At 37.9% G+C, this 12,896-nt stretch overlaps 1 protein-coding gene across 1 annotated transcript in view; it reads left to right on the top strand.

Annotated features, from left to right (window-relative positions):
- Positions 1-12,896, top strand: part of ASXL3 (ASXL transcriptional regulator 3) — a 180,349-nt gene that overhangs the window by 154,053 nt on the left and 13,400 nt on the right. Inside the window, exons 9-10 of the mRNA XM_060121228.1 lie at positions 3,070-3,166; positions 5,334-5,439. Of these exons, the coding sequence (XP_059977211.1) occupies positions 3,070-3,166; positions 5,334-5,439 (203 nt within the window). The remainder of the gene's footprint in view (positions 1-3,069; positions 3,167-5,333; positions 5,440-12,896) is intronic.

Genomic DNA, 12,896 nt, shown 5'->3' with positions numbered 1-12,896 from the left:
TCTTTCAGAGGTGCAAAGGGTTATTATTAAATGTAAATATATTCTCATACAGAATTAACATTCCTCAAACTTCAAACATTGGATGGTTTTCAAGTAGCAATAACATTTTAATCCTTTGAATTCCACTGATATCCATCCCATAAAATGTGCGTTAATATAACTGACCCCAAAGGCAAATGATGTACTCACCAATAGAGACTTAAATCTCTGTGAAAGGATCTCTCCACAAATAAGTTTTCCTTTAACCGTACTTATTTTCTTCCACAACAGCACAGAGTTTTTCTCCTTCTAATTAAAAAAGAAGCATAGCTTATCAATAGCTTATTTGGATACTTCACTATAAGAGAGTTAGGGGAGTTTTTAGAATGAATATTTCTATTGTGGGTAATCAGAAAAACCAGAATTTATAGCTCTGCGATAAATAAATAAATAAAACTTTCAGAAACGTGTATTGTTCCAGCTCATTAAAATGACATGTCTTTTGGACAGTATTTCTGAAACGCCATAAAATTAATAGTGTATTTAAAAAGTTTTATTGGCACATATTTAATTTAGCCCTAGTGTTTAATTGTGCTGTCTCAGACAGGCTGGAAGCCTGGCAGTTAATATTATTTTTTGCTTTTAAAAGAAAAACATTTTCCTCCCGGGCTAGCTTCCATATTCTTGAATGTGTTCATTTCACACTGCCTTGCATTTTCATGTGCTGAAATCTTGAGACTCTGTCAGAGCTAACATGGATCTGGTATTTCTTTGTGTTTTAAAATTATGCTGAAATTTCAATTAATAACTAATCATTCCCCTGACCTGGCAGAACACACCAAACTAAAATCCTATATGTCAGCTACCGGAGTTAAATTGTAAATCTTTCTCTTACACGAAGCAAAGACAGGGCAATAAACGTTTATTGAGTGCCTGCAATATAATAGGCATTGTGCATGGACTCCAAATTATGAAGCACCATGCGTGTTCTCAAATGTAGAAAATCTAACCTTTTCCATTGTGCCTTCCATAACTGTACCTCATAGTAAACCAATTCCTTTTTCTCTTCAGGGCACTTGCCTTCCACCTACTAGTCCTAACTTTTGGGGACACAGCACCAAATGGCATCCCTTGACTCAGTTCATATACTGCGTGCCAGGAGATAGTGTCCTAGAAGTGTCCAATTAAAAGGTGGGAAGGCGAGGCCATTTAGCCACTCACATCTTGGGGCTGTGGTAAGACCCTGAGGTGGGATACGTGCGTGGCGATGTCACTGTACGTCACAGCCGTGCTGAGCTCAGGTGGGTGGGAGAGATGCACAGGGACCAGAACCATCTGCTGTGTGGGGAATATGTTCAGAATATAAGGGCAGAGCCTTTTTCTTTACTGCCACCGTCTTGCCTGCACCCAAAAAGCGCCCGGTACACAGGTTCGTGTGAGTGGCTTAATAAGTATCTATTGAATGAAGATGAAATAATTGTGAGTAAACAGTGAGTCCATGAATGAACAAAGTCTTGCCTGAAATTTTCCAAGTGTATTGAATATTTTAGTGTGGTTATCAGTATCTTCTTAAATGAGGAAACTCAGGATCTCAAATCTGTGGCTGTCATGATGGCAGCATCCAGGATGTCTCACACCTGTTCAGTGTCTCTCTTTTCTGGACTTGTTGACCATTATCCGGCTTTGAGTTGCTAGTATAATATTTACTTTTAGACTCAGTATTCTCCTTTGCTCCCGAATGATGGTTTAGCTGACATATTCATGAAGGCATGATTTGAGTTAAATTTAAAAGAGGGACAGTATTTCAGTGGGTGAAAATGGGGTGTAGAGAAGACTGCAAACGAACAAAAACATGGGGCTAAGACGTGTCTGAGTGTGTTTTCAGATAGCAGTGACTTATTAGCGCTTAGGACACACGGGGGTGTCTATGAGAGTAAGAGGAAATCTTTGAAAATGTAACTGGAGCTACAGTTTGCCAAACTGACTCAATAGCAGGCTAAAACATCTTCATGCCCTCATGAACGGTCCAGTTACTGATTGTTTGTGATGTTCCTCCTCTATAACAAAGCTCCCACTCTGTACTGTATACTTTACATAAAACCATTCTGCCCTGATCCTGTTACTTGCCCAAGACCCTGACCCATTTGACCTCTGGCATCAAGTTCTTCCTAACCACTCACATCCACCTAGATACCCTCCCCTAGCTTTTTTTTTTTTTTTCCCCTTTTTAATTCCCACTCACCTCATGCTTGGCATTGTTTAACTTTTTATGTGTTCTGTCTTCACTCCTCAACTACATGAGAAGCCAGCCAAGGACAACACTAATGATTTTTATCCCCCGTGTCAGCAAGCAGAATACATTCACAGGGCAGATGTAGTAAATAGTTGGAAAGTTAAAAGCATCCAGTTCGATGATGCGTATCCAAATCTCTTCTATACGTACATGAATTTGAAAAATAATAAATTCGAGGAAAAAGGTTAGTAGCATACAGTTGCACAGATTTTAAACTTTGTATACCTGTTTTCTGTGTGCACCCAAAGAGGTGAGAAGAATAGAGCGAAGGGTATGTATGACAGTGTGGGTGTATTTGTTTTAATGTTTCAGAACTTTGTCGTCTGAACTGAACCTCAGACAGTGGAAGAACCCAAGTGATCAGACTAGATTTCTTTAGCTTCCACAAACTTTAGAGAATTTAATTTAAAAAATAATCTAAAGGTGTACACATATGTAGATTTTTAATTTGGTATCATTTAAGGCATATAAAGATGACAAAGATATAAATTTTTTGATTAAATCACATACATTTGTTATACTCACCACTGATAATGGAAATGCCTACTACAGATTTCCTTTAAGTTGATGTATTTAGTCATTATAATAGTCACTGTAAGCAGTGCAGTTTTCCTACTAGGAAATTCATCTTTTGTTAGATTCCTTTCCTCCCTGCCTTTTACCCTGCTGTTTCTCTCGCGCTCTTTCTCTCTCTCTCTCACACACACACTCACACCCTCAGTTTTTGCTTCTTCCCTGCATACTTTTGCTTTGAATTATTCTTGATGGAATCTTGGTTTTGTCGGCTTATTTCCTAGATGGGAAGTGATGGAATTTTACGCCTCAGTACTTCAGCTCTAAATAATGAATTCTTTGCATATGCAGCACAAGGCTGGAAACAGCGACTGGCAGAAGGTAAGTTTCTATTTCCCATTATTATTTGACATATTTAAGTCAACAGACTGTACTGAGATTTGCACCTTTCTCTGCTTCCCGAGTCATTTTCCCCCCTGAAGTATACTTGAGTAAAAACTCACATCCTATTTCAAATGACTTCATTAATTCTTTTGTTATACTTTGCATTTTTGGTGTCCAGTATTTTTATTAATTAATTAACTTATTTATTTTTGCTGTGTTGGGTCTTCGTTTCTGTGTGAGGGCTTAACTAGAGAAAGTCCAGTATTTTTGAAGAAAGCATGACGTTATCTGGAACATAATAAAATTTTTTGATATGGCAAGATTTTCTTTGGAATAATCATTTTAATTATGTGTTTGATGCATTGTGTATTCTCTAATGTCCGAGAGCCTGGAAGAATCTTCTTTTAATGCAGTCTTCCCCTGAAGCCACCACTTCATCTTATCATTCCTTTAGTCACCAAGCTTCATGAAAGACTAAAAAATTCCCAGTGTTACCACATTTTTACTCCCTTAGCCACTCACATGTTTATGGTTGGGTGTGACCCCACCATACACAATGGGAACAGTCCCTTCTAGAGAATACGAATGGCTTTCTCATTGCAAAGTTCACTTCCTCTTCTCAGTCCTTGGCATTTCATCTTCCTTCTCCTATGTCTCACTTGTTATCTACCCCATCTAATTTGAAACCATCTGCCTTCGACATTCATAATATATTTTAAATTGTGTCCCCAGGCTACCTGTCTGACAGCCTTTTCTCACCTTCCTTCAGGAGCTCCTGTTCTTTCACCTGATGGTAAATGGTGATGTCTCCACCATTCTCCTCCCTGCTATTTGCTTTTGCAACTATTCCCATGCTCTAAGAGCCTCATTCAGCTGGTTTCAGCTATATAGCCCACATGCTGAGAACGTCCAAATCTGGCTGGAAGTCCTCTTTCCCAATCCTTTGCTGCTCCATTCCACAAACCTGCTGGATCTTTCCAGTATCAGGCACCTTAAAACCAAAATGCCAGTATTAAACTCTCTTCCCTTTTTCTTTTTTTTTTTTTTTTTTTTTTTTTTGCGGTACGCGGGCCTCTCACTGTTGTGGCCTCTCCCGTTGCGGAGCACAGGCTCCGGACGCGCAGGCTCAGCGGCCATGACTCACGGGCCCAGCCGCTCCGCGGCATGTGGGATCTTCCCGGACCCGGGCACGAACCTGTGTCCCCTGCATCGACAGGCGGACTCTCAACCACTGCGCCACCAGGGAAGCACTCTCTTCCCTTTTAATGTCCACTATTTCTTCTGCCTTCTGTCTACTAAGGTCACCCCCTTTTCTCACAGCTCCTCACTTTGAAACTTTGATGATGTCTTTGTTCCTCTTCCTTCTCCCCAGGTCTATCTGGTTATGAACTGTTACTTGTGTCTTTGAATCTTCTTCAACATTCTCAAGATGCTGGCCTGACTGTAATCTCCATCTCTCATCTATGCTACTCAGTAGCCTCCCAACCAGTTTCTAAGTTGCTTATTTGGCCATATTCCTCCCTCAGTGAACACCGCCAGGACCTCCCTCTGTCTCTTACAGGAAAAATTCAGGGCTCTCTTTAAAACATGTGTTGGGTAATTGGCCACTGCCTACCTTTCCTATTTCATTTCATCCTGTGGTCTACTCATAACTGGCCACTCAAAAGCACATAAATATACGTATTCATATCTCTGTGCCTTGTGAACTAATTACTGTATGAAAGCTTGGTCATCTTTCAAAAGCTAACTCAAGGATCAGGTTCTATGTATGGTCTTCCCTAATCAATTTAGGGAGGTCTTAAGGAGGATTAAGTACTTTCCCTTCATTTATTCTTATGACCTATACAGGGCTTTCCACATTGTGTTATTATACTCAACTGTGTGCTTTTTCTTTCACCAGGCTGGTTTCATCAAGGACAGTGAATATACACTTTCATTTACAACGCCTAGCACTCAGTACATTTGCTAAATGCTTTGGAGTCTGTCTAAGACTAAATGACTGAGTGATGTTCATAAAAAAAGAAGCTGTAGAAATATTATCAGTACTCAGCTTTTTTACCTTTTGGCATCCATAAAAGTTTATTCAAATTAGTTACATGTTTTCTTTATTAACTGGCAAAATATATGACAACTTTTACTCAATATCTAAGCATTTTCTTTCTAGGAGAGTTTACTCCAGAAATGCAATTGCGGATAAGGCAAGAAATTGAAAAGGAAAAGAAAACAGAACCCTGGAAAGAAAAATTCTTCGAAAGGTTTTATGGAGAAAAGTAAGTACTAGAGTACCTTCTTCTCATTTCTCTTAGAAGGAAATGAAAATGTAATTCTCTGTTTCACTTAGCACATGCTATAAAACTTTATAAACGTGTGATAAAAGGCAGTAGTCTCTCAGTATAAGAAATTGCAGGTAAAATTATAGTGGCATATCGGCACTTAAATTTTAAAAAATGCATTTTCAAGGGTTTATAACTTGTCCATGAAAATTCATTTTGGACTGAAAATAGCACATGAAATTCTATAGAAGTCAATTTTGGCTTTCCTAACTGGATTTTAGTAAAAATCTCCTGTTTTTTTTTTAATCTAAGCATTTTCATTAATAAATACATTAGAGATAAGTAGTCTTGGACACATATTTAATTCTCACATTTTTTTCCAAAAATTTTGACTCTCCATATACATTTGTTTAGTCCTTATTTGGGGGAGAGCCTGAGGTATTACCCTTTACTCTATCCATTTTCCTCTTTATGTAAAACCACTTTTTAAAAAACATATTTTATTCAAGTAGTTGATTTACGGTGTGTTAATTTCTGCTGTACAGCAAGGTGATTCAGTTATACATGTATATACATTATTTTTTATATTCTTTTCCATTATGGTTTATCATAGGATATTGAATATAGTTCCCTGTGCTATACAGTAGGACCTTGTTTATCCATTCTACAGATATATAATAGTTTGCATCTGCTAATCCCAAACTCCCAGTCCATCCTGCCCCCAGCCCCACTCGGCAACCAGAAGTCTGTTCTCTGTGTCTATGAATCTATTTCATAGATAAGATCATTCGTGTCATATTTTAGATTCCACATATAAGTGATATCATACAGTATTTGTCTTTCTCTGTGTGACTTAACTTCACTTAGTATGATAATCTCTAGGTACATCCATCCGTGTTGCTGTAAATGACATTATTTCATTATTTTTTTAATGGCTAGGTAATATTCCATTGTGTATATATACACACCACATCTTTATCCATTCATCTTTTGATGGACGTTTAGGTTGTTTCCATGTCTTGGCTATTATGAATAGTGCTGCTGTGAACATATGGGTGCATATATCATTTTGAATTATAGTTTGTTCTGGATATATGCCCATGAGTGGGATTGCTGGATCATACGGCAACTCTGTTTTTAGCTTTTTGAGGAACCTCCATACTGTTCTCCATTAGTGACTGCATCGATGTACATGCCCACCAATAGTGTAGGAGGCTATAACCGCTTTTTAATTTATTATTATTATTTGTGTATGTGTGTGTTTTAAAAATAATACCAGTCACACCTAAGTATGGTACTGACTGAGCTAATTTGAAAGTAGTTTCTCCTTTGCCTCATGGTTAACAGGAACATATTCTCCTTGGGCAGAATTTGAATCTCACAGACAGTCAGATCCCTAAGAAAGAAAGAGGGATTTAAGAGCGGACAATTGACACCAACGTTAGATCATCATGGATAGAGTAATTTGTGCTTTAATTCCCACATACACAATTAATGCTTGAAAGTCGTTTTTTTTTTTTTTTGCTCTAGTCCAACTGCTGTAGAATTTTTATCTGTAACGTGAAAAAAAAAATTTTTTTACATCTTTATTGTAGTATAATTGCTTTACAATGGTGTGTTAGTTTCTGCTTTATAACAAAGTGAATCAGTTATACATATACATATGTTCCCATATCTCTTCCCTCTTGCGTCTCCCTCCCTCCCACCCTCCCTATCCCACCCCTCAAAGCACTGAGCTGATCTCCCTGTGCTATGCAGCTGCTTCCCACTAGCTATCTATTTCACGTTTGGTAGTGTATATATGTCCATGCCACTCTCTCGCTTTCTCACAGCTTATCCTTCCCTCTCCCCATATCCTCAAGTCCATTCTCTAGTAGGTCTGTGTCTTTATTCCTGTCTTACCCCTAGGTTCTTCACGACATTTTTTTTTTCTTAAATACCATATATATGTGTTAGCATACGGTATTTGTCTTTCTCTTTCGGACTTACTTCACTCTGTATGACAGACTCTAGGTCCATCCACCTCATTACAAATAGCTCAGTTTCGTTGCTTTTTATGGCTGAGTAATATTCCATTGTATATATGTGCCACATCTTCTTTATCCATTCATCCGATGATGGACACTTAGGTTGTTTCCATCTCTGGGCTATTGTAAATAGAGCTGCAATGAACATTTTGGTACATGACTCTTTTTGAATTTTGGTTTTCTCAGGGTATATGCCCAGGAGTGGGATTGCTGGGTCATATGGTAGGTCTATTTGTAGTTTTTTAAGGAACTTCCATACTGTTCTCCATAGTGGCTGTACCAGTTCACATTCCCACCAGCAGTGCAAAAGTGTTCCTTTTTCTCCACATCCTCTCCAGCATTTATTGTTTCTAGATTTTTTGATGATGGCCATTCAGACTGGTATGAGATGATATCTCATTGTAGTTTTGATTTGCATTTCTCTAATGATTAATGATGTTGAGCATTCTTTCATGTGTTTGTTGGCAATCTTATATCTTCTTTGGAGAAATGTCTATTTAGGTCTTCTGCCCAGTTTTGGATTGGGTTGTTTTTTATATTGAGGTGCAAGAGCTGCTTGTAAATTTTGAAGAGTAATCCTTTGTCAGTTACTTCATTTGCAAATATTTTCTCCCATTCTGAGGGTTGTCTTTTGGTCTTGTTTATGGTTTCCTTTGCTGTGCAAAAGCTTTGAAGTTTCATTAGGTCCCATTTGTTTATTTTTGTTTTTATTTCCATTTCTCTAGGAAGTGGGTCAAAAAGGATCTAGCTGTGATTTATCATAGAGTGTCCTGCCTATGTTTTCCTCTAAGAGTTTGATAGTTTCTGGCCTTACATTTAGGTCTTTAATCCACTTTGAGCTTATTTTTGTGTATGGTGCTAGGGGGTGATCTAATCTCATACTTTTACATGTACCTCTCCAGTTTTCCCAGCACCACTTATTGAAGAGGTTGTCCTTTCTCCACTGTACATTCCTGCCTCCTTTATCAAAGATAAGGTGACCATATGCGCGTGGGTTTATCTCTGGGCTTTCTATCCTGTTCCACTGATCTATCTTTCTGTTTCTGTGCCAGTACCATACTGTCTTGATTACTGTAGCTTTGTAGTATAGTCAGAAGTCAGGGAGCCTGATTCTTCCAGCTCTGTTTTTCATTCTCAAGATTGCTTTGGCTATTCAGGGTCTTTTTGTGTTTCCATACAAATTATGAAATTTTTTATTCTAGTTCTGTGAAAAATGCCAGTGGTAGTTTGATAGGGATTGCATTGAATCTGTAGATTGCTTTGGGTAGTAGAGTCATTTTCACAATGTTGATTCTTCCAATCCAAGAACATGGTATATCTCTCCATCTATTTGTATCTTTAATTTCTTTCATCAGTGTCTTATAATTTTCTGCATACAGGTCTTTTGTCTCCTTAAGTAGGTTTATTCCTAGATATTTTATTCTTTTTGTTACGATAGTAAATGGGAGTGTTTTCTTGATTTCACTTTCAGATGTTTCATCATTAATGTATAGGAATGCCAGAGATTTCTGTGCATTAATTTTGTATCCTGCTACTTTACCAAATTTATTGATTAGCTCTAGTAGTTTTCTGGTAGCATCTTTAGGATTCTCTGTGTATAGTATTATGTCATCTGCAAACAGTGACAGCTTTACTTTTTCTTTTTTTATTTGGATTCCTTTTATTTCCTTTTCTTCTCCGGTTGCTGTGGCTAAAACTTCCAAAACTATGTTGAATAAGAGTGGTGAGAGTGGGCAGCCTTGTCTTGTTCCTGATCTTAGTGGAAATGCTTTCAGTTTTTCACCACTGAGGACGATGTTGGCTGTGGGTTTGTCATATAGGGCCTTTATTATGTTGAGGAAAGTTCCCTCTTTGCCTACTTTCTGCACGGTTTTTCTCATAAGTGGTGTTGAATGTTGCCGAAAGCTTTCTCTGCATCTATTGAGATGATCATATGGTTTTTCTCCTTCAATTTGTTAATATGGTTTATGACATTGATAGATTTGCGTATATTGAAGAATCCTTCCATTCCTGGAATAAACCCCACTTGATCATGGTGTATGATCCTTTTAATGTGCTGTGGGATTCTGTTTGCTAGTATTTTGCTGAGGATCTTTGCATCTATGTTCATCAGTGATATTGGCCTGTAGTTTTCTTTCTTTGTGACATCCTTGTCTGGTTTTGGTATCAAGGTGATGGTGGCCTTGTAGACTGAGTTTGGGAGTGTTCCTCCCTCTGCTATATTTTGGAAGAGTTTGAGAAGGATAGGTGTTAGCTGTTCTCTAAACGTTTGATAGAATTTACCTGTGAAGCCATCTGGTCCTGGGCTTTTGTTTGCTGGAGGATTTTTAAGTACAGTTTCAATTTCAGTGCTTGTGATTGGTCTGTTCATATTTTCTATTTCTTCCTGATTCAGTCTTGGCAGGTTGTGCATTTCTCAGAATTTGTCCATTTCTTCCAGATTGTCCATTTTATTGGCATAGAGTTGCTTATAGTAATCTCTCATGATCTTTTGCATTTCTGCAGTGTCAGTTGTTACTTCTCCTTTTTCATTTCTAATTCTACTGATTTGAGTCTTCTCCCTTTTCTTTCTTGATGAGTCTGGCTAATGGTTTATCAATTTTGTTTCACTTCGCAAAGAACCAGCTTTTAGTTTTATTGATCTTTGCTATCATTTCCTTCATTTCTTTTTCATTTATTTCTGATCTGATTTTTATGATTTCTTTCCTCCTGCTAACTTTGGGGATTTTTTGTTCTTCTTACTCTAATTGCTTCAGGTGCAAGGTTAGGTTGTTTATTTGGGATGTTTCCTGTTTCTTAAGGTAGGATTGTATTGCTATAAACTTCCCTTTTAGAACTTCTTTAGCTGCCTTCCATAGGTTTTGGGTCGTCTTGTCTCCATTGACATTTGTTTCTAGGTATTTTTTGATTTCCTCTTTGATTTCTTCAGTGATCACTTCATTATTAAGTAGTGTATTGTTTAGCCTCCATGTGTTTGTATTTTTTACAGATCTTTTCCTGTAATTGATATCTAGTCTCATGGCGTTGTGGTCGGAAAAGATACTTGATACAATTTCAATTTTCTTAAATTTACCAAGGCTTGATTTGTGACCCAAGATGTGATCTATCCTGGAAAATGTTCCATGAGCACTTGAGGAGAATGTGTATTCTGTTGTTTTTGGATGGAATGTCCTATAAATACCAATTAAGTCCTTCTTGTTTAATGTATCATTTAAAGCTTGTGTTTCCTTATTTATTCTCATTTTGGATGATCTGTCCATTGGTGAAAGTGGGGTGTTAAAGTCCCCTACTATGAATGTGTTACTGTCGTTTTCCCCTTTTATGGCTGTTAGTATTTGCCTTATGTATTGAGGTGCTCCTATGTTGAGTGCATAAATATTTGCAATTGTTATATCTTCTTCTTGGATCGATCCCTTGATCATTATGTAGTGTCCTTCTTTGTCTCTTCTAATAGTCTTTATTTTAAAGTCTGTTTTTTCTGATATGAGAATTGCTACTCCAGCTTCCTTTTGTTTTCCATTTGCACGGAATATCTTTTTCCATCCCCTTACTTTCAGTCTGTATGTGTCTCTAGGTCTGAAGTGGGTCTCTTGTAGACAGTATATATATGGGTCTTGTTTTTGTATCCATTCAGCCAATCTGTGTCTTTTGGTGGAAGCATTTAGTCCATTTACGTTTAAGGTAATTATTGATATGTATGTTCCTATTCCCATTTTCTTAATTGTTTTGGGTTCATTATTGTAGGTCTTTTCCTTCTCTTATGTTTCTTGCCTAGAGAAGATCCTTTAGCATTTGTTGTAAAGCTGGTTTGGTGGTGCTGAACTCTCTCAGCTTTTGCTTGTCTGTAAAGGTTTTAATTTCTCCATCAAATCTGAATGAGATCCTTGCTGGGTAGAGTAATCTTGGTTGCAGGTTTTTCTCCTTCATCACTTTCAATATGTCCTGCCAGTCCCTTCTGGCTTGCAGAGTTTCTGCTGAGAGATCAGCTGTTAACCTTATGGGGATTCCCTTGTGTGTTATTTGTTGTTTTTCCCTTGCTGCTTTTAATATGTTTTCTTTGTGTTTAATTTTTGAGAGTTTGATTAATATGTGTCTTGGAGTATTTCTCCTTGGATTTATCCTGTATGGGACTCTCTGTGCTTCCTGGACTTGATTAACTATTTCCTTTCCCATAATAGGGAAGTTATCAACTATAATCTCTTCAAATATTTTCTCAGTCCCTTTCTTTTTCTCTTCTTCTTCTGGAACCCCTATAATTCGAATGTTGGTGCATTTAATGTTGTCCCAGAGGTCTCTGAGACTGTCCTCAGTTCTTTTCATTCTTTTTTCTTTATTCTGCTCTGCAGTAGTTATTTCCACTATTTTATCTTCCAGGTCACTTATCCATTCTTCTGCCTCAGTTATTCTGCTATTGATCCCATCTAGAGTATTTTTCATTTCATTTATTGTGTTGTTCATCGTTGCTTGTTTCATCTTTATTTCTTCTAGGTCCTTGTTAAATGTTTCTTGCATTTTCTCTATTCTATTTCCAAGATTTTGGATCATCGTTACTATCATTATTCTGAATTCTTTTTCAGGTAGACTGCCTATTTCCTCTTCATTTGTTAGGTCTGGTGGGTTTTTACCTTGCTCCTTCATCTGCTGTGTGTTTTTCTGTCTTCTCATTTTGCTTATCTTACTGTGTTTGGGGTCTTCTTTTTGCAGGCTGCAGGTTCGTAGTTCCCGTTGTTTTTGGTGTCTGTCCCCAGTGGCTAAAGTTGGTTCAGTGGGTTGTGTAGGGTTCCTGGTGGAGGGGACTAATGCCTGTGTTTTGGTGGATGAGGCTGGATCTTGTCTCTCTGGTGGGCAGGTCCACGTCTGGTGGAGTGTTTTGGGGTGTCTGTGGACTTATTATAATTTTAGGCAGCCTCTCTGCTAATAGGTGGGGTTGTGTTCCTGTCTTGCTAGTTGTTTGGCATAGGGTGTCCAGAACTGTAGCTTGCTGGTCGTTGAGTGAAGCTGGTTGCTGGTGTTGTGATGGAGATCTCTGGGAGATTTTCGCTGTTTGATATTATGTGGAGCTGGGAGGTCTCTTGTTGACCAGTGTCCTGAAGTTGGCTCTCCCACGTCAGAGGCACAGCACTGAGTCCTGGATGCAGCACCAAGAGCCTTTCATCCACACGGGTCAGAATAAAAGGCAGAAAAAGTAGAAAGAAAGAAAGAGAGAGAGAGAGAGAGAGAGAGAGAGAGAGGGCGGGAGGGAGGGAGGAAATGAAGGAAGGAAGAAAAGAAAGGAAGGAAGGAAGAAAAGAAAGAAAGAAAGAAGAAGAGAAAGAAAGGAGGGAGGGAGGAAGGAAGGAAGGAAAGAAAGAAAGAAGATAAAATAAAGTAAGATAAAATAAAATAAAGTTATTAAAATAAAAATTTATTATTAAGGAAAAAAAATTT

This window comes from Lagenorhynchus albirostris, chromosome 14 (assembly GCF_949774975.1).
Source record: "Lagenorhynchus albirostris chromosome 14, mLagAlb1.1, whole genome shotgun sequence".
Classification (NCBI taxonomy): Eukaryota; Metazoa; Chordata; class Mammalia; order Artiodactyla; family Delphinidae; genus Lagenorhynchus; species Lagenorhynchus albirostris.
This window is presented reverse-complemented; position numbering and strand designations above follow the sequence as displayed.